Source organism: Perca flavescens, chromosome 3, assembly GCF_004354835.1.
Source record: "Perca flavescens isolate YP-PL-M2 chromosome 3, PFLA_1.0, whole genome shotgun sequence".
Lineage (NCBI taxonomy): Eukaryota > Metazoa > Chordata > Actinopteri > Perciformes > Percidae > Perca > Perca flavescens.
This window is the reverse complement of record NC_041333.1, coordinates 35,392,380-35,414,603: the sequence shown is the minus strand read 5'-3', so window position 1 is coordinate 35,414,603 and position 22,224 is coordinate 35,392,380. Positions and strand designations below refer to the sequence as shown.

The 22,224-nt window shown below is 41.9% G+C and overlaps 1 protein-coding gene across 2 annotated transcripts in view; it reads left to right on the top strand.

Moving 5' to 3' along the window:
- The window catches only part of LOC114552403 (cullin-5), a 28,872-nt gene extending 7,652 nt beyond the window's left edge, over positions 1–21,220 (top strand). Inside the window, exons 6-19 of one of the 2 annotated variants that reach the window (XM_028573159.1) lie at positions 5–150; positions 1,621–1,701; positions 1,894–1,987; positions 6,339–6,469; positions 7,301–7,408; positions 7,649–7,713; positions 8,561–8,693; positions 8,967–9,098; positions 9,567–9,690; positions 10,554–10,729; positions 14,031–14,192; positions 15,545–15,663; positions 16,006–16,129; positions 19,494–21,220. In XM_028573159.1, coding sequence (XP_028428960.1) covers positions 5–150; positions 1,621–1,701; positions 1,894–1,987; positions 6,339–6,469; positions 7,301–7,408; positions 7,649–7,713; positions 8,561–8,693; positions 8,967–9,098; positions 9,567–9,690; positions 10,554–10,729; positions 14,031–14,192; positions 15,545–15,663; positions 16,006–16,129; positions 19,494–19,688 — 1,790 coding nt within the window. In that variant the 3' untranslated portion in view covers positions 19,689–21,220. Of the gene's footprint in view, positions 1–4; positions 151–1,620; positions 1,702–1,893; positions 1,988–6,338; positions 6,470–7,300; positions 7,409–7,648; positions 7,714–8,560; positions 8,694–8,966; positions 9,099–9,566; positions 9,691–10,553; positions 10,730–14,030; positions 14,251–15,544; positions 15,664–16,005; positions 16,130–19,493 lie in introns of those variants that run through there. The other variant, XM_028573160.1, reaches the window with a different exon arrangement.
- The last annotated feature ends 1,004 nt before the right edge of the window (positions 21,221–22,224 follow it).

The following is a 22,224-nucleotide window of genomic DNA, read 5'->3' as shown; positions in this document are numbered from 1 at the left end:
CCAGTGAACCTGTGCTCTAACCCAGAGGACAAGCTGCAGATCTACAGGGATAACTTTGAGAAAGCCTACCTGGACTCCACCGAGAGGTTTTACCGAACGCAAGCTCCGTCCTACCTGCAACAAAACGGCGTCCAGAACTACATGAAATACGTACGCAACGATAATACTGATTACTGATGAAGCACAAGTGCTAGTAGGAAAGATGTGGTTAGTTTAAAATGCTAGAAAGGTCATTATTGTAGGCTAGTCAGCTGTCCATCTTGATTGTACTCATAAGTCAAGGCTAGGTGGCCTGTTTTAGTTCACATGTTTTGCCTGTATGGCCTTGAATATTATATACTGCAAATATGTCAATATAGTCAATGAGTTTCACCCGAATGTAGCATTAAAGGGATAGTTTGGGTCTTTTGAGTGAGGTTGTATAAGCTACTTCTCAATAGTCAGGGTATCACCAACAGTATTTTCACCACTTTACCTTGCTGTCAGACAGCCGTCATCTCTGCTCTCTTCAAAGCCGCCAGACTCCTTTTCGACATAAACAATGATTTTATTTCACAGGACATGGAAGTTTCTGGTCTACCGCTGCCTCGATCAGTTAGTTTGTTATTTTTGTTAGTTCCTAATCCTTTAAAACAGGGGTGTCAAACTCATTTTCACTCATGGAGAGTTTATTGACTTGCTTTTGTTTCATTGAAAAAGTAAAATATCTTTGAGTATTACAGCATGTCGCTTTTTTGACATCGCTGTAGTCATTTTTGTATGTTTTTTTTCCAACTTCTTTATGGCTTTCTCGGATGTTTATCACCTTTTTATTTAAATTGTCGCCTTTTTTGACATTTATGTCGCATTTTCCGACATTTCTTTATGCTTTTTGTTGCATTTGTCAACATAAAGCCCTACAAAAGTCAGCAAAAATGTTCCTTAGCCATCATAGAATTTAGCAAATCAAGCAAACACAATTATCTGTTTTTTTTACAACGTTTCTTCCTTAAATATGAAGAAATTTCTGAGTCTCAAAGTCGGCAAATCTGCCAAATTCTGCTTTGAGTGTATTTAACTGCAGTTAAAAAAACACTTTCCCATGTTTTTGGCGCACAACTAGGCAGGCCAAAATCTATAGTGAACCTAAATGGATAGGCGGGCCGGATCATAATCTGCAAAGGGCCTGATTTGGCCTGCGGGCCTCGAGTTTGACACGTATGCTTTAAAACACCAAAGTCACACAATGACCCAAACAAACTAACCGATGGAGGCAGCGGTAGAACAACAACTCTGGGGTCAAAGGAGTTCTGGAGGCTTTGAAGAGAGCAAAGAGAAAGGCTTCAGTTCCCCGTCGTAAAGGGCCGTCTGACAGCCAAGTAAAGATGTGAAAATATTCTAAATATAGCGTAGACTTAAAGTGATATTGATTTTTTTTTTTAGGTGTCTAAAATCCATTTAGCAGCTGCCCGCATCCACAGCAGGACATTGCTCAGCTTCCATATTTGTGGCCAGTTAAGGAAAAGAAAAACTAGTTACCTTGGTTTTGTGAATGATTATTTTTTTTATTGTTTGCTCTTCAGTGTTCGTATAACCTCGATTTGTATTATCTGCTTTTTTTGTTGATGTATTTCCCCGCAGGCGGACGCAAAGCTGAGAGAAGAGGAGAAGAGAGCACTTAGATATCTCGAGACGCGTCGTGAATGTAACTCTGTTCAAGCGGTAAGTGTCACCGTACAGTATATTTCATCGTTTGTAGCATGTTGTCAGATCTACCGAATGCCCGATGTCTTCGCTTCAATTAAAAGCACCAGACATATTCTGAACAAAGACCTTTCAGGAGTCTCGTTAACTTGATGTGGTGCCTGTTTATCGACGTCAAAGTGAGCCTTTGCTTTCCGTGCGTCCTCACAGCTGATGGAGTGTTGTGTGAATGCTCTGGTGACCTCGTTCAAAGAGACCATCTTAGCCGAATGCCCAGGGATGATCAAACGGAACGAGACGGACAGTAAGTATTGCTGCGCTGTTTTTTTTTTTTTTTTTTTAAATGTAGCGTGATAAAGTGAGCCTTGTTTGTTTGAAAAGACTGTGTTCAAAATCACATGCCAAGAATTACATCAAATTGAGTGTGTAGTGTGTTCCAGCTGTATAATATATGGATTTTGTGTACACGAGAAATGGCTGGATGTACACGAGACTGGCAAGAATTTCGGAGTGTGAGACGTGAGCTTATAAACAATGGTCAACCGCCCCAAAATGCATTGCTGCTGTCCAATGGCGGACTGCAGGGTAGACAGTTTTGAATAATTAAATGTGGATAAAATAATAATTATGAATGATGGCGACGTTGAGTTACAGTTAAAGGTGCTCTAAGCAATGTTGCGCGTTTTTTAGGCTACAAACTTTTTTGTCACATACAGCAAACATCAAACTCACTATCTTTTTGTCTGTCCCAACACACTGCAAAAACATCTCCTCACTATCTGCTAGCTGTCTGTCCCCTGAACACACTGTAAAAACATCTCCTCACTATCTGCTAGCTGCCTGTCCCCTGAACACACTGTAAAAAACATCTCCTCACTATCTGCTAGCTGCCTGTCCCCTGAACACACTGTAAAAAACATCTCCTCACTATCTGCTAGCTGTCTGTCCCCTGAACACACTGTAAAAAACATCTCCTCACTATCTACTAGCTGCCTGTCCCCTGAACACACTGTAAAAAACATCTCCTCACTATCTGCTAGCTGCCTGTCCCCTGAACACACTGTAAAAACATCTCCTCACTATCTGCTAGCTGCCTGTCCCCTGAACACACTGTAAAAAACATCTCCTCACTATCTGCTAGCTGCCTGTCCCCTGAACACACTGTAAAAAACACCTCCTCACTATCTGCTAGCTGTCTGTCCCCTGAACACACTGTAAAAAACATCTCCTCACTATCTGCTAGCTGTCTGTCCCCTGAACACACTGTAAAAAACATCTCCTCACTATCTGCTAGCTGCCTGTCCCCTGAACACACTGTAAAAAACATCTCACTATCTGCTAGCTGCCTGTCCCCTGAACACACTGTAAAAAAAAATAATTGAAAGCTCATTTATATAATGTACTGTACTGTGGGGAAAAAAACACTGAAATATTTAATGGTTTCAGCGGTAGCTGGGAGCGGTAACGCTGTGATGGATACAGCCGTGTTAGGTTAGGTTACTTTATTGGTACCCGTGGGTAAACTAGTTTTACAGTCTAAGAGGCAGGACATCTTTAAAGCTTTGTAGACCACAACATAACATACAACACACAAAACATTAAAACATATAAAACAGGTAATAAAACGTAAAAGAGGAATAGAAAACAGTACATGACATGACCAAAGTGCTTGTGCGTTTTTGTAAAAATAATTTTACCGTTTGTTTAACAGAGTGATTGCTGCTGGTACAAAACTGTTTTTAAATCTTGTAGTTCTGCAACCAAGAACTTTTAGCCTCCGTCCAGAGGGAAGATACTGGAATCCCCTATTCAGAGGATGTAGACTATCTTCTTTGATAGCCATAGCTAGCCGCTGTAGTGGTTTAGCATACAGGGATGTGGGGTGCAGTGTGTGTTGCAGTAAAGACACGTTGCTTGACTTCCCTTCAGGGTTCTCCTGCTGGTAAGGTTTATTTCTGAAGGTTTAGTAGGCAGTGTGCCGTACACGCTGTACCGATTGACGTAGTGGCATCAACATTCACTATTGCATCAGCCAGATAGACTTTAAAAATAGAAAGCTGCTGCCGGTGTTGGTTGGTTTCCTGCCAGCGAGGCCAGTAGAGCTCCGACTCGCCAACACCAGTCGTAGTTGATGAGTATTTTTTTCTGGTGGCTGGTGGGATTTTTCCCCATGAGCCTTTTACTCTGTGTAGTTTCTATTGTTTGAGAGTTTAACTTCTGCGTTTGCCTAGGTTTTGTTTACAATTTAGTAATATTATTTTTGTTTTCATTTGTTATATTTCTGTTTAATTGAAAGTTGCACTGGACAACACCTTGTAGCCCTGGTTTTGAAAGGCACCTACGTACTTACTTACTTACTTAACCTGTTTTTGCTTTGTTGATTTCTGTTGGATGGACATTTTGGGCTTTGCAGTGCGGATCTCTCACAACGTTGCCACCAATTATCAGTATATATTTTAATTAACAGTGTTTCCTTTAGGATTGTATTAAGCAGTGGGGGCAGGTCTGTCCGAACAACAACCCCACGCCAAATGTTTTACATATGAAACGGAACTGACACTTCGCTGCAACACGAGCAAATATATTTATTCACCTCTATTAACACACAATGAGGCATATTTTCAGTTGTGATTGAACTGTATTTTTTGAGGAACTATAGGGCACTTAACACCTACGAGAGGTCTACACTTAGAACGGACCCACCGCGGTGATGTTTTTGGTGGAGCTGTTTGTTTAATAGTCAACTCGGAAGAAAGCCAACGTTTTGACGATAAACTCCATCAACACAACAGTATGTGGAGTTAAACTGGACGGGCCCAATAACCTCTCAATAGTTCTACTTGTTGTTAAACTGCAATGTGAGCGGCAGCCAACGGGGGGGGGCATTATGTCGGCAGGATAATTTAAAAGGCAACCGCGACTACATTTTTTGTACAGCCCTATTTCTGATACCGTGCCGGCAGAAATTTTGCCATGGTGGTTCGCCACTACAAAATTTAGTTTAGTTTATTTATTTAGAGAAACAGGGACAGCGTACAATAAACATTAGCCCCAAGGGGAGAGATGCATAGTACCAGGTTTTAGCTCAAGAGCTAATTTTCACCTGTAGTCCCTGGGCAGGCTGATCTTAACTAAAATACACAATACATCATACATACATGAATAGTATAATTTACATATAAATAAAAATATAAGAAAAGGTCATATTCACACCTTTCATGTACTCAGATCTACTAAGGCTACGTTCAGACTGCAGGCCAAAGTGGCCCAAATCCGATTTTTGGGGTCAAGTGACCAGGTCAGGCTTCTTCAGAAGTAGTGTGAACACTTAAATCTAGCCCAGATCTGATTCTTTCAGATCAGATTCAGGCCACTTCCATATGTGGTCCTGAATCCGACCCAGATCTGATTTTTTTCAATGCGATCGCAGTGTGAACAGCCAAGGCGGATTTGATGTGACTTTTACCTCAAAACCCTCGCTCGCCCTCTCTCCCCTGGGAGGGCGGGGCCCCCTGCTTCCAGCGCGGCTGTTAACCGGGGCGGACTGTCCTCAGTGTTACCCAACCGCGCGTCGCATCGCCAGGGCGGGGATCGGCTCACGTAAAAAGGTGATGTCGGCAACGTGTCACACAGACCTCTGTAGTGAAGCTGCAGCCATAACCCCGCAAATTTGTCTCTCTTTCTCTTCAGTTTTCTCCTCCTCAGCACCTGCGCATTAATGTTATGGCTGCCATTACACAAACATTTTAATACAAAATAAAAAAATAAAAGCTGAATAATAAATAACAATGCTGACTTCCACCATAACCTCCCTAACTTTAGCGCAACAGCGTGCTGCGTCTGATGTCATCGTTATTGTTCTTTCGCGCATGCGGGTCAGTTCAAAACCGCCATATATATATATATATATATATATATATATATATCACACATACAAATTTACACAGAGGAAAACACTGATTAATATTCTTTCTAGTAGCAGTAGTAGTATTTGAATCTAATCCATGTCGTTACACTTTACTTGAAGGTATCTACATAAGAGTGACATGACACTGTCATGAACGTTATAAACAAGTCACAAGTGTTACCTCCATGTTGTTAGGAATTATGATGAACTTTAGGGACAAGGTCTGTAGGAGCGTGCACACTCTATGGAAGTCTGCAGAAAGACTCCACAGTTACACGCCTGGAAAGTGTGCATGCGCAGGAGGTTTAAGATTCAGCCAGTATGTTTTCCTCTGTGTAATAGGGCAGCACGAAATGAGGAAACTATGCAACATGCGACAATGTTGTTAAATTACGCTGTAACGATATTACTTGCATAAATAAACCAATATTAAAGTGTACTCCGTTCTGCTGCTTTAAGTATTCTGCTAAAGCAAATTGCTTGTTGAATTTCAAACGCATGAAAGGGAATAATTTGCAACATTCTTTCATTGAACAAATTGTACATTGAATTGAACGTAAAAGGCGCCACTAAAAAAAGTGACAGTTTTTTACATTTTAAAGTGCACTGTCTGTTGCGATATGTTGCAGCCTTTCGCAGTGTGTTTATCGTGCCCGGTTGATATCGCGATGACGTTTTAAAAAAAAAAAAAAAAACTATACGTTATGCAGCCCTTGTGTGTAACACAAATTTTCTCCCCCCCGATCAGAGCTGCACTTGATGTTTTCACTGATGGACAAGGTTCCCAGCGGGATCGAGCCCATGCTGAAAGACCTGGAAGACCACATCCTCAATGCTGGACTAGCAGACATGGTGGCTGCTGCGGAGACTATAACTACGGTACGTGCACATCCCACAACGTAAAACCCAATTTGGGAGTTCCTCTTTCTCATGTGTTGCCATGAGGCAGTGGAATACCCTTCCCACGGAACATATTTTATGTACAAATTCTCACACCTTCTCATGCCTAACAAAGAGTTGGTTGTTGAGTAAACAAGTTTGCTCACATCTATAAGATTGTGTGTGTGTGTGTGTGTGTGTGTGTGTGTGTGTGTGTGTGTGTGTGTGTGAATGAATGAATATTTGGAGTTGCATGTACTCTAATGTGCCAAAGCTGCTGCTGAACTCTTTCAGTGTGTGCGCTGGGAAAGGGGGAAAAGATAGAGTGCTTGGGCTGATGGCGCCCCTGTTTTTACCAAACTTTGTTCTTAATTACTATGCAAATCATGTCATTTATATATAGTTTTGTGATATTTCTATTTAAAATTGTAATTTGTTTTGTTTTTTAAATTTGTTGTACCTGCCCAGGGACTACAGGTGGAAATTAGCAATTGTTGCTATAACCTGGCCCAAGACATATTCTCTTGTTTAACAAGTTTAATGTTTATATGTGCATTGTCCCTGTTTCAAATTAATCAATTTCCAATTCCACAAACACACACTTCAGCCATTGGTTAGCTCTTCTCGTCAAACCCACTTCCAGTCCAAGTTTCAAGTAATTTATTGTCTACAGGAATTTGGCAAATGTAGTGTGTGTGTGTGTGTGTGTGTGTGTGTGTGTGTGTGTGTGTGTGTGTGTGTGTGTGTGTGTGTGTGTGTGTGTGTGTGTGTGTGTGTGTGTGTGTGTGTGTGTGTGTGTGTGTGTGTGTGTGTGTGTGTGTGTGTGTGCAGGACTCTGAGAAGTACGTGGAGCAGTTGTTGACTTTGTTTAACCGCTTCAGTAAGCTGGTTAAAGAGGCCTTCCATGACGACCCTCGCTTCCTCACGGCAAGAGATAAGGTCTGTTTTAACCGACTTCCAAACACTAACTAAGAAATATATCTGTTAGTGTTAGGCACATCATTAAAATGCACAGCCCTGATGGAACAGAAAAAGGTGCACAAGTGAGGACCAGAACGGGATGGGTGACACGACAATATATATCATCCAAATGATAGTCGAAAGCTGATTTAGATTGATTTTTGTTTTAAATTCTAAATTACGACACCCCTAGTAAGAAAAGACGTATTTCCCCTGCAGGCTTACAAGGCTGTTGTCAATGACGCTACAATCTTCAAACTGGAGCTGCCACTGAAACAGAAAGGGTGAGGGCTGCAGGACATCCCATAATGTCCTGTAGATGTGAAATGACTCAGCGTTATTGCCCAAAACTTTATCCTGTTATTACAGGATTGTCTTTTCTGTTTGATTAAAGTGTGTGTGTGTGTGTGTGTGTGTGTGTGTGTGTGTGTGTCTGTCGTGTGTGTGTGTGTGTGTGTGTGTGTGTGTGTCTGTCGTGTGTGTGTGTGTGTCTGTCTGTCGTGTGTCTGTCTGTCATGTGTGTGTGTGTGTGTGTGTGTGTGTGTGTCTGTCGTGTGTGTGTGTGTCTGTCTGTCGTGTGTCTGTTGTGTGTGTGTTGTGTGTCTCTGTGTTTGTCCGTCTGTGTGTGTGTGTGTGTGTGTGTGTGTGTGTGTGTGTCTGTCGTGCCTGTGTGTGTGTGTGTGTGTCTGTGTCTGTCGTTTGTCTGTGTGTGTCTGTTGTGTGTCTCTGTGTTTGTCCGTCTGTCTTGTGTGTGTTTCTGTCGTGTGTGTATTTCTGTTGTGTGTGTGTCTGTGTCTGTATCTGTCGTGTGTCTGTGTCTGTATGTCGTGTGTGTGTGTCTGTCGTGTGTGTGTGTGTGTGTGTGTCTGTGTGTGTCTGTGTGTGTGTTGTGTGTGTGTGTGTGTGTGTGTGTGTGTGTGTGTGTGTGTGTGTGTGTGTGTGTGTGTGTGTGTGTGTGTGTGTGTGTGTGTGTGTGTGTGTGTGTGTGTGTGTGTGTGTGTGTGTGTGTGTGTGTGTGTGTGTGTGTGTGTGTGTGTGTGTGTGTGTGTGTGTGTGTGTGTGTGTGTGTGTGTGTGTGTGTGTGTGTGTGTGTGTGTGCGTGCGTGCGTGCGTGTTTCTTCATCCAACCAGTGTGGGTATGAAGACTCAGCCAGAGTCAAAGTGTCCTGAGCTGCTGGCCAACTACTGTGACATGCTGCTGAGGAAAACTACTCTCAGCAAGAAACTCACCTCAGAGGAAATCGAGCTCAAACTCAAAGAAGTGGTGAGTCTCTGTCCTGTTTGCTCGGCTCGTACCAAACAGGGCTAACTAACTCGCTTTATGACCACTCCCAGTCCCTTTCGCCTTCTTTCCCCCCCATTTGTTTTCACTTATATTTTGTTACATTACATTACATGTCATTTAGTTGACGCTTTTATCCAAAGCGACTTACAATTCCTATATACGTCAGAGGTTGCACGCCTCTGGAGCAACTAGGGGTTAAGTGTCTTGCTCAGGGACACGTTGGTTTAGTCCTTTTATGTGCTCTTTTTGCAGCTCTTGGTGTTGAAATACGTCCAGAATAAAGACGTGTTCATGCGTTACCACAAGGCTCACCTGACCAGGCGCCTGATTCTGGACATTTCGGCAGACAGCGAGATTGAAGAGAACATGGTGGAGTGGCTGAGAGTGAGTCACACTTTTCAACATCTTACACTCAGGCAGACAATAATGTGTCTGGGCTAGGGATGTAACCATGCATCGTGAATCTGTTAAAAATGGATATAAAATGTATAAAGATTACAACCGGTTGAGATAAAAACAAATTATTGCGATGCATATTTAAACGGCCCGGGGCATAATCTACTTTTGATTTCACTTATTTGACTTCAGACGTCACTACGTCTTCTCAGTTTATTTATTTGACGATATTTCTTGCTATTTCTTATGCTATTTATTGTGATGTGGGATTTGTTTAAAAGAAATCTAATTAATAATTTTGTTTATTTAAGATAAAATACAATTTCATTGCACTTTTAATATAAGGACACATCTGTTTTATTCAGTCTGGCAATAGCAGTGAATTAATTTCCTCTTTTCCTTGTTGTCGTTTGTTTCTCTTTGTTTGTGTTGTCCCCTGATGCTGTGTGTTTGTAGGAAGTAGGAATGCCCGCCGATTATGTGAACAAGCTGGCCAGGATGTTTCAGGACATCAAGGTCTCAGAGGACCTCAATCAGGTCTTCAAAGAGATGCACAAACACAACAGGCTGGCACTGCCAGGTAACACACACACACACACACACACACACACACACACACACACACACAGACAGGCACACACACACACACACACACACACACACACAGAGAGACAGACACACAAGCACACAGACACACAGACACGTATACAGACACACACACACAGACATGCATACAGACAGACACGCACACAGACACGCATACAGACACACACACAGACATACACACAGACACGTATACAGACATGCACACAGACATGCATACAGACACACACACACACACAGACACGCACACACACACAGACACAGACTAATACACACACAGACACAAACACACACACACAGAGACAGACACAGGCACACAAACAGAGAAACACACACAGACGCACACACACACACACACACACACACACACACACACACATACACACAGACACAGACCCACACGCACACACACAGACAGAGAAACACACACACATACAGACATGCACACACACACACACACACACACACACACACACACACACACACACACACACACACACAGACAGACAAATACACGCACAGACACACACAGACACAGGCACACAAACAGAGAAACACACACAGACGCGCATACACACACACACATACACGCGAACAGATACACAGACACAGACACACACACACACACACACACACACACACAGACAGAGAAACACGCACACACACACACAGACAGAGAAATACACACACATACAGACATGCACACACACACACACACACACACACACAGACAAATACACGCACAGACACACACAGACACAGACACAGGCACACAAACAGAGAAACACACACAGACCGATTAAGACTAATCCGAGTTCTTCTACCCATTTCTCCCTGCAGCGGATAGCGTGAACATTAAGATCCTGAACGCCGGAGCGTGGTCCCGGAGCAGCGAGAAGGTTTTTGTCTCGCTGCCCACGGAGCTGGAGGACCTGATCCCTGAGGTGGAAGACTTCTACAAGAGGAATCACAGCGGACGCAAACTCCACTGGCACCACCTCATGTCCAACGGCATTGTGAGTGAGCTGTAAACGTAGGTGATGCACGGTTCCCGCTGACAACAATCCGAATCTCATGGAGTTAAAATACAGTACAGGCCAAAAGTTTGGACACACCTTCTCATTCAATGAGTTTCCTTTTTATTTTCATGACTATTTACATCGTAGATTCTCACTGAAGGCATCAAAACTATGAATGAACACATATGGAATTATGTACTTAACAAAAAAGTGTGAAATAACTGAAAACATGTCTTATATTTTAGATTCCTCAAAGTTTATTGTTAATTATTGTTTATTATTTAGATCCCCATTAGCTACTCCATTAAGCAGCAGCTATTCTTCCTGGGGTCTTAATTTTTACCAAAATATTAACATCAAAGCTGTACAACAATGAAGACAAATACAGAAGTGCACATAACATCTTCTAAATCATCTAACTAACACACAACACAACACATATAAAACTAAACATAACCATATAACAATATATAAACTCTTACATCTACAAAATATTACCACTCTCTAGGTATAATATAAAATAAAAAATCACATTTCCATTGCCGTAGCTCATTATGCAGTCATTATTAAAAACATAATTACAGTTACCCCAAAGTAAATAAATACAGTCTGTCATTTGGAGAAACTGACATTGTGCCTCTCTGAAACCAAAAATAATGGGAGCGAGTTCCATGCCACCATTGCTCTATAACATAATGTTCTTTGAAGTTGATTTGTTCGACAGACGGGTAACAAGAAACGCCCTTCACTTGATTGAAAGTAGCCACCCTTTGCTTTTTTATTAATAAGGGAAATAATTCCACTAATGAACCCTGACAAAGCACACCTGTGAAGGTAAAACCATTTCAGGTGACTACCTCATGAAGCTCATTGAGAGAACACCAAGGGTTTGCAGAGTTACCAAAAAAGCAAAGGGTGGCTACTTTGAGGAATCTAAAATATAAGACATGTTTTCAGTTATTTCACACTTTTTTGTTAAGTACATAATTCCATATGTGTTCATTCATAGTTTTGATGCCTTCAGTGAGAATCTACAATGTAAATAGTCATGAAGATAAAAAGGAAAAGCATTGAATGAGAAGGTGTGTCCATACTTTTGTTTTTTCACTCCTGGGATATGGAATTATTATCAAGAATTATATCATTCCTAAACTAAAGTAATCAGTAGCGTTAAGTACATGCATGCACATGCATGCATCGTTTAGAAAGAATCAGTGTGAGAAGGTAGTTATTAAATAACTTGCGGGAATGACGGACTTTGCCATTAACAATGAAAACTACTATATAGAGAGGTAATTACTGAATGTAAGGAGTCTTTTTTTCCTTGCCTTTGTTGGCACATTGCTGAATTAATTGGCATGTTACTGCCACCAACTGTTGTTCAGTGGAATAGCAAGAAACCATTGGCAGGACTGCACATGTCAAACATGGCTCCTTAGTTCGGTTACACACTGCCATCTTTGCGTGATCGTGGCGTTTCTGTTGCGTGTCAGCTGCGTGGATTTTTCTACGTCTTTACACACCAGAAACGTGTCTGCTGCTGCTGCTAGCCTTGTCTGGACACATGGATGTTTCCCATTGATAAAATGAAATACCATGTTAAACATAAATATATACTGATCTGATTACAGCAAAGACAACGTCGACAGTATTGACGGCAAAATAGGCTCCGGAATATTTAATTCTGTATTGACAGGTGCAATATTAGAAAATCGATTTTTTTGTTTTTATTACATTTATATATCTGCATTTATATCAAAACCTCGAGACTTTCAAACCTCAAAATGTAATTTATTAATATGTATTTGTGTCAAAATGACATATAACCATCTTTCCTATTCTGTTTTGCCTGCCTTCTATTTTCTAGCATGCACGCGTTTACGGCACGGCTCGAGCCGCGTCTGAGACGCACGTTTCACGCAGGCGTGCCTAAGGCCCGGTTACACACTGAATGCGTGGCGTGTCCGTTTATATTTGGGCTACCATGGTAACAGGTTAGAGCTTACGCACTGCCGGCCTGAGACGCGTGCATGCTAGAAATAGAGCCGACGCCTATTTTTCACATTTTTCAGCCCTCCCTGTATCTAGCAGCAGGAGCAGCGCCGCGTCAGACACGCTTCTGGTGTGTAGGACACAGAAAAATCCACGCAGCTGAGACGCAACAGAAACGCCACGCTCGCGCGACGCGTGCAGTGTGTAACCGGCCTTAGCGCCATTGGTGGTCAGAAACTCCACAGGGTACCTTTTTTTTAAGAATCTGTCAGGGCGGGCAGATTGTCTGATGTTACTGTGCTGGTTGAAAATCATGGATGTATAAGTTTAAAATACAGAAAGTACTTTGGTGAAAGAACAACACTGGCAAAAAGTAAGACCGGAGATGTATTAGCTTGGACCGACGCCAAGCTGGAACGGTTACTAAGAGGTCTGCGAGCCGACCTAACCGATAAGACTGATGTGCGTCGTCGCCATCAAAGCTCTCCGTTTGTGTCCGTCCAGACTGCAAAGCAACCCCGGAGTTTTCAAACCAAAACGGGGACAGCAGTGTTTCGAAATGTCTCCGTTTTAGCAGCTCGGAAAAGCCGGAATAGTGTGGACGTGAGTCGAAAATGTAGCAAAAGATATTTAACCGAAACGTAGTAGTGTAGATTATTAGAGTCCGGATCGGGACGAATTTTTCTGTCCGACATAGCCGTGACCGAACCCGACACAGTTAAAATCTCATTTTCTTTTCCTCATACTAATGACACATGTAGGCTACGTTTGTTTGCGTGGAAAGCCCGCTTTTGTTAAGCAACTGTAGGAAGGTATTCGGAAATGTCAACAGATGAGCGCATCAGCTCACACGGGGCAACAATAAGCGCACGTTAATCAGCTGTTAAAATGTTCAACGTGTTAACCTCTCCTGATCGCTTCGTTTCCGACCGTGATCAGACTCGTTACCGCCAGGGCCGACGTTATAACATGAATAACCACCAACTCTGCTCCGGTTGCATCTATAACACGTCTGCTTCCTCTTTCTCTATCTCTCTTTTGCCCACTTAGCCTACCACACACACACACACACACACACACACACACACACACACAGCTCTCTTAAAAGGAGCCGCATCACCATTTTACAACAAATGCCTTATCGCGCTGATGTGACCAAGCCCGACCCGACCCCGACCATAATTTCTTAATATCTGTCCGAACCTCGGGTTGGGTATCCGTGCCTTAGTGTAGATGTAGCCTCACAGATCAGCACTGTGTTGCCACACTTAACCTCCTCTTTTGTCTCTCCTCTCCCTCCGCTCAGATCACCTTTAAAAATGAGGTGGGCCAGTACGACCTGGAGGTGACGACGTTCCAGCTGGCCGTGTTGTTTGCCTGGAACCAGCGACCCAGAGAGAGAATCACCTTCGAGAACCTCAAACTGGCCACAGAGCTGCCGGACGCAGAGCTACGCCGCACTCTCTGGGTCAGACCAAGGAAAACCGTCTAAATGCTTTATTTCATTCCACCAATTAAAGAACAGTGTACGATATTTAGATATTTCCTGAGGTTAGATACATTCTTTGCCACTCATGGGTAACAAAATACTGCCTTGCACCCCCACAGCCAGCCAGGCTGCCCGTTACAGCTCAGATTTAACAAAAAAAAAAGTGTACAGCCATTTCTTTTGTTAAGTCTGCCAATCATAGCCCACCAACAGTCAGGTTGTAAACATACCCGAGGCTGCCAAAATATCCGTATCTAATGATCTACATTCATGTTTTAGCTCACTGATATTTTTTACAAGCAGGGACTGGTACTGGATCAGTTCATCAGACAAAGTGTACTCTATGTATGGGTAAAAAAAATCTTTTCATCTACAAAAACAACAGCACAAGGGTTGGAGAAGTAACCGAGCACATCATGAAAGATACGAAAGCATGCGGGCATCACACAGGAAACATATATTAATATATTTTAGACAGCCCATTACGACGGGGAACTCAAGCCGTCATATCTCTGCTCTTTTCAAAGCCTCCAGACTCCTTTGACAAAAGTTTCTTTGTCAGTTTTATTAGTTCCTAACCCTTTAAAAAACTGACTGATTGAGGCAGCGGTAGACCAGCAACTCTGAGGTAAAATGACTGTTTTTGTCAAAGGAGTCTGGAGGCTTTGAAGAGCAGAGATAACGGCTTCAGTTCCCACGTCGTAAAGGGCCGTCTGACAGCAAGGTAAAGCTGTGAAAATATTCTAAATATAGCGTAGACTTAAAGAGATATAGATTTGTTTTTAGGTCGGACTTTTTGTAGTTTTCTAAAATGCGTTTAGCTGCTGCCCTCGTCAACAGCAGGACATTGCTTAGCTTCCGTGTCCGTACTCCGGCCTGTTTCTCCAAACTGGGGGCGTAGCTAGTTTTGGTTTGGTTTGGTTTATTTATGGATATAGAAAGAAAACAAGGGTGATCCAAGGGATAACATGTAAAAGCGAGAAACACTTTTTTCCAACATGGTCCCTGATGTAAGAGAACAGGACATACAACACATGCAAACACATACAGTCCTAAGGTTAAAACAATAAAAAATAAAACTACCCATCAAAAAACCAGCTAAAACACCATGACCTACAAAACAATAAATTTCCCTGTCCCCAATCTAGATTTTATTTCCCCCTAATTATCTATTTTATTCCATAAGTAGGCCCTAACTCTATGTCTAACACACTGGCTATAAAGATGTAGCTCATACAACCACACTTCTAAACATCTGAACTCTCCCTTTAAGTCCTGATGATGTTAAATATCCTAAGATTGACTTGTTCCTCTCTCTCTTCTCTGCGCAGTCTCTAGTTGCCTTCCCCAAGCTGAAGAGACAGGTGTTGTCTTATGAGCCTCCCGTCAGCTCGCCCAAGGACTTCACAGACAGCACGCTCTTCTACGTCAACCAGGAGTTCTCACTCATGTATGTCACGGTGGTTTCAATAATGAGAATAAAAAAGAAATTATGAAAAAATAAATGTTTTTTAAACCCAGAGTAAGTAACTTTTGATCCACAATTATTTTCAGCTAAGAGACGTGTTTAAAACAAGTGTATCTGCAAAGGGTGTCGTTAACAATCCACTGCTTTATAAAGTAACATTATTGAAAATAAAATATTATTTATTGCACTCAATATGTATATTCTTCTTAATATAAACCAGCAATTTTAGGCTAACTGCCACCTCACCAGAAAGGACTTTTTACAACTTGAAGTATTTGTTGATATTGATCGTCGGATGTGTCTTTGTGTGTGTGTTATTTTCAGCAAAAACTCCAAAGTCCAGAAGCGAGGAAAGATCAATCTGATTGGTCGGCTGCAGCTGACCACAGAGCGAATGAGAGAAGAGGAGAATGAAGGAATCGTTCAGCTCAGAATACTCAGAACTCAGGTACAAATATATATATATATATATACACACAGTACAGGCCAAAGGTTTGGACACACCTTCTCCTTCAATGTTTTTCTTTATTTTCATGACTATTTACATTGTAGATTCTCACTGAAGGCATCAAAACTATGAATGAACACATATGGAATTATGTACTTAACAAAAAAGTGTGAAATAACTGAAAACATGTCTTCTATTTTAGATTCTTCAAAGTAGCCACCCTTTGCTTTTTTTGATAACTCTGCAAACCCTTGGTGTTCTCTCAATGAGCTTCATGAGGTAGTCACCTGAAATGGTTTTACCTTCACAGGTGTGCTTTGTCAGGGTTAATTAGTGGAATTTATTTCCCTTATTAATAAAAAAGCAAAGGGTGGCTACTTTGAGGAATCTAAAATATAAGACATGTTTTCAGTTATTTCACACTTTTTTGTTAAGTACATAATTCCATATGTGTTCATTCATAGTTTTGATGCCTTCAGTGAGAATCTACAATGTAAATAGTCATGAAAATAAAAAGGAAACGCATTGAATGAGAAGGTGTGTCCAAACTTTTGGCCTGTACTGTATATATATAAAATGCACATCGAAACACTCCCATTGTCTTCAAGGATTTGAACTGTAGAGAAAAGGTGACTTGTAGCGGAAGTCTTAAGTTAAATTAGGCTTATCATCTCCACCCCCCCCAGCGCATATTTTTTGTCTGTCAAGTTTGTATCTTTGCTGCTAAAGATTAAATTGGGAAGTTTGGACTTAAACAAAAAAAAGCAGCAGTCAACAGTTAGTGCTGTTGTCTGTCAACAGACAACAGATTGGAGATTTGTAAAGCAGTGCTGTAGTCAAATGTATTTTTGCGAGTATACTGTTCTACATAAATATATGGACCAGAAAGGAGACTCAAAGACTTTAAATAGCTGCTATCTGATACCTTTTAATGCACCAATTTACAGTGAAAATACCTTTTTATTTAGCCTATGCGAAGGAAAACACACATGACAATTCAAAATATATCAAAAATATAATGCAAAGTATGTTGTTATGTGCCATTGCACATTTTTAGGTGGGTATATGGAAATCCTGTAGCTTTCCTAGTGGTTATACTGCATATACCTGCGTATCACGTAGACTACACCACTGCAGTAAAGCCAGGACAGGAGGGGTGAGCTTGTCTTCTTAGTCTATAATACAGTTTGTAGAGCTTGTGAGAGATGTGTAGAGCTGTAACGAATATTTCGGTATCCCAATATTTAATTTAGATTCTTCTCCATTTAGTACATAGGGTTGCTGATTTAATTGAATCTCCTCCAGTCCGCTGTGTGCTAAGAAAGGTGGTGTGGCATATTTATGGCAGGAAAGCAGAGGAAAGTGTGTATAAAATGATGGTGTTTTTATATCTGAAAAAGTTATATCAACTGAATCTAATAAAGTAAACACACAAAGGCAAACATAAGGCAAACGGTAAGATTTATTCATATTCATTTCTTGTGGCCGGGTTGGCTCAGTGAGTAGAGCGGGCGCACATGTACTGAGAGGCTTATGCCTTGACGCAGAGGTCCAGGGTTGGAGGCTGACCTGTGACGATTTCCTGCCATGTCTTCCCCCTCTCTCTCTCCCCTGTCTCACCTAGCTGTCCTATCAAAAGCCCCCAAAAATTGTCTTTGCACACAAGAAACGTGTCTGACGCGGCGCTGCTGCTTCTAGACTGGACACATGGATGTTTCCCATTGATAAAACAAAATAATAGTGTGTTCTTCAACTTTATTTTGTCAATATTTTTGTGTTTCTGCATTTGTTTGCACATCTTGATGGCAAAATAGGCTACAGAATATTTCGTTCTGTGTTAACAGGTGCAATATTTGAAATTTTTTTTAAATAACATTTATATCTGCATTTATGTCAAAACGTAGAGACTTTCAAACATCAAAATGTCATTTATTAAATGTATTCGGGTCAAAATGACGTATACTATAAACCTCTTTTCCAATTCTATGTTGCCTGGAAAGGCTTCCAACATGCTTGCGTGTCTCGTGAAAAATAGGCGTCGTTAACCTATTAACATGGGAGCCGAAACAAAAACGGACACGCCACGCAGCTAGTGTGCAGGAGCCCATAACAAGTTCAAGTGATATAAAAAAATAAAAATGCTGCCTGTTAAATAAAATAAAAAATGAAATTGTCAGGCTTAGGCTAGCTGCCTTTTTTTTTGTAAATTTTATTTTTACTTTTTCTATACAATTGTACATAGCGCAACAGTGCTGCCATGTACATAAATACACAAATATACAGCACAATATACATTACCTACACAAACGTCTTGTACCACTCCCCACCCTCCCCAGTCCCCATGCATCCTCATCACCTATCCGTACAGGTATACATTTGGAGTAAAGTGAGCCTACATTTCGCCGCCCACAAACAAATGGACAAGGTAGGGTATATCCTACATACAGACAAAATGCTACATAAAGAAGCATAAGAAGAGTAAAAAATAAAATAAAAACTAGCCGCCTTTTTTATTTCTCAGAAACGTGCCACCTTTACAAACGCTTCAACGCTTCAACGAAGACAGGACTGGCTGAATTTCTTGCTGCTCCGTTGTCCATTTTAGATCCCAACTCCGCGAGCTAACATTAGCGGCGATCGACTGGCTAGTAGCCATATTGCTTGCTGAAACTCTGGCTTCCTTAGAATCCACGTGATCTATGGCTACGTAATCTACGTAAACCGCTATGGAAGCTGGGAAAGGACGCGTGGCGATTCAACATTGCCAGGTGGAGAAAAAAAAAACACTTTGGGAAATGTTTCTGGAAGTTCAGAATCGTTGGAAATTAGAATCAAGATTCTTATGTCAGGGGTCTTTGTTTTTTAGGCCAAGGACCCCTTAACTGAAAGAGAGCTGGAGCAGGGACCCCTACTACATTTATTGTATAAAATGAAGTTGCATATTAAACTGGGCCTGAGATAACATGTAGGAAGTCCTAAAGCCTTTATACATGTGTTTTTTTTTGCATAGAATACTCAGCTATTAAAATAGCCTAATAATTGTTGCCATGCTTTTATAAATCATGTTTTATTGTTAAACATGCATGTGACAAATCACATCTGTGGATGGCTACCTTGGTGACTACCTATAGGCCAGTAAGCAGTGGAGATTTATATTCACTAATAATATGTTGAATTCATGTTAAGACTTTTAGTTTTTTACTTTCAGAAATTAACAATAATTTGGTGGCCCCCCTGCATTGACTCTGAGGACCCCCTAGGGGGTCCCGGACCCCTTGTTGAAGATCCCTGTCTTATGTGAACTGATTGTTTTCCCCCCATCAACCCCTAGTAACATTTGCTCCTTTTTGTGTTTCTCGTCCAGGAGGCCATCATCCAGATCATGAAGATGAGGAAGAGGATCAGCAACGCCCAGCTGCAGACGGAGCTGGTGGAGATCCTGAAGAACATGTTTCTGCCTCAGAAGAAGATGATCAAGGAGCAGATCGAGTGGCTCATCGAGCACAAGTACATAAAGAGGGACGAGACGGACCTCAACACCTTCATCTACATGGCCTAGGCACGGGCCGCGAGGGAGGGAGCGCTTTTTATTTTTATTTTTTATTTTTATTCGTGGCCTGCAAACGGGTGCTTTAAAAAGCCCTGCGAGAGGAGAAGGAACGAAAGCATGTGTTGAAGATGAGAAGAGGGCTAACGCTACGTATGGGAGTGTGCTGAAGGACGAGGAAGAGCCTTTTTCAACAACCGTGTGGATCTGTGTTTGTGTTTCGTGAGACGCCGGCGTGTTTATTGACAGGAGAGTCGAGTCGTCGGACTGTCTGCGTGTCTCTGCTTCGCCTCGAGTGGCGATCGGAGGGGAGGGGACGCCTTCCGCCAGCAGCCGAGACCAGGAAAATAAATAATGACCTAATTAAATGATCTTCTTGCCTACTTCCTGCCTTACTTTGTCAGCGACGGACTGCAGGGGAGGAACTGTGAGGAGGGAAAGGGGCGGACAAACGTTACAAGCTGATATCAATCCTTTTGCTTTCACTTAATGCCACAGCTGCCATCTTGGCGGCAGCCATGTTTGCATCCCTCCTATTCTACATTTGAACTGGGAATGCAAAAAAAGCCGCGAGTGAAAGCTGCCATTGAGGAGGAGCGCACACGGATGGAAAGATTAGTCGAAACTACCGAGGAGTATTTTGCCAAATTGTGTGTGTGTGTGTGTGTGTGTGTGTGTGTTTGGGTGTGCATCCGGTCTTTATAGATGTGTGTATGTGTGTGCACTTTCGACAGCATGCTGCTCTATGATTTAGTTTTGGAGGATCTGTCACATTTTGGTTGTGTCTGAGAATGGTTGGGAAATCAAGACCAGCCACCATTTTAAATGCTGATATTTTGTTATTTTTTCTTTTTCTTATCGCCTGTGGCAGGTCTGCCAGCAGGTAAACAAGTATTGCCTGGAGAGCTCTGCAAACTGTTTATTTGGCGTGTAAAGACCCGTGCTGTAAACATTGTGAGGTTAAAGACCAGCTGAACGCCTCAGAGAGGGGACTTACAGTAAAATAGAAACACAAATACTTACTTAGACTAGATGGGAGCTCCGTTACTCAACTTTCACCTCGTTAATCCCTTAAGAGTGTCAGACTTCGCACAATGTCCGTACCAGGACAATGGTGTTTAACTTTAAAATTAAATTTACTTCATTAAAGGGATAGTTCAGATGTTTCGAAGTGTAGTTGTCTGAGCCACTTCTCCATAGTCCATACTCCACCTATCACATCTATATCTGTTTAATTCTACGCTTTATTCAGAATATTTTCACAGCTTTACCTGGCTGTCAGACGGACCTTTACGACGGGGAACTGAAGCCGTTGTATATCTGCTCTCTTCAGAGCCTCCAGAACTCTTGTGACAAAAACACACAATATTGAGTTCCTAGCCCTTTCAAACTAGCCTTGTGAGAGCATCCTGATCTGGCGAGCTCCAGTTCTCCACTCCCAGATCAGTCTGGCATCTCGAGATAAGAGAACATTTGGAGCCATTCGCCAAACGACCGACCAATCAGCATTGGTTTTGAGGCGGGTTTTAGGTGTGACGTAACGAGAAGCGACTGTTCAGTCTAAACAACGTGGCGGCTTCCACGGATGAGATGAGCGTAGCTATCGCAGCAAGTTTTATCCGAATTAGAAAGTATTTCCTTGATTGAAAGAAGAGCAAAAAAAACGGCACTGGAGGCTTTTCTCGGAGGAAAAGATGTTTTTGTGTACGTCATGCACTTCGTTGATCTGATTGGTTGATTTGGCCCGTCTATCACAAACATAGGTGGTGATAGACAGATGGTTTATCCAATCAGCTAACCAGGATTTTCAGACAGCGGTAGCCGCTCGCTAATGCTTTTTCCTCTTGGATCCTTCTTTTGGAATATGGACCGGGAACCTGAAATGGGGCCTTTTATTCGTAAATTTTAATTTTTAAAAAAAATTTTAAACGCCAAATCTCCTTTACCGACATGTTGCTTGCTTGCTGAGCTAACAAGCTATGCTTAGCCTGGCTTGTGGTTGTATTTTCATACGCTTCGTTGATCTGATTGGTTGATTTGGCCCGTCTATCACCAACTATAGGTGGTGATAGACAGATGGTTTATCCAATCAGCTAACCAGGATTTTCGCCCCTTCCCAAAAGTTCTCCAACGGAAAGTTCCCAGATGGATATGCCGAGCTAATGCGAAGCGATCCATCTGGTGGAGTCAGGTTACTTTCAAACACCAAAGTCGCACAAAAATATTAGGGCTGCTCCCTCTTAGTGGATTAGTCGACTAATCGGTGGTTTTGGTCTTAGTCAACTTAGATCTCTTTAGTCCATTAGTCATGTTTGATGCTTTTTTTCGTGCTGAATGACTTATTTCCAAGAAACGTACGAGCACATCTCTGGTAAACACAAGAATTAAAGTGGTGCTTTTAGCACGACTCTTTGCAGAGAAACTCAGATTTAGAGATCTGTCGATTAAATCAACTAATCGATTAGTCGGTACGATTGAATGAGTGTTAGTCGACTGAGAATTTCTTCAATCGAGCACAGCCCTAAAAAACACAAAGTAACCAAGTGAG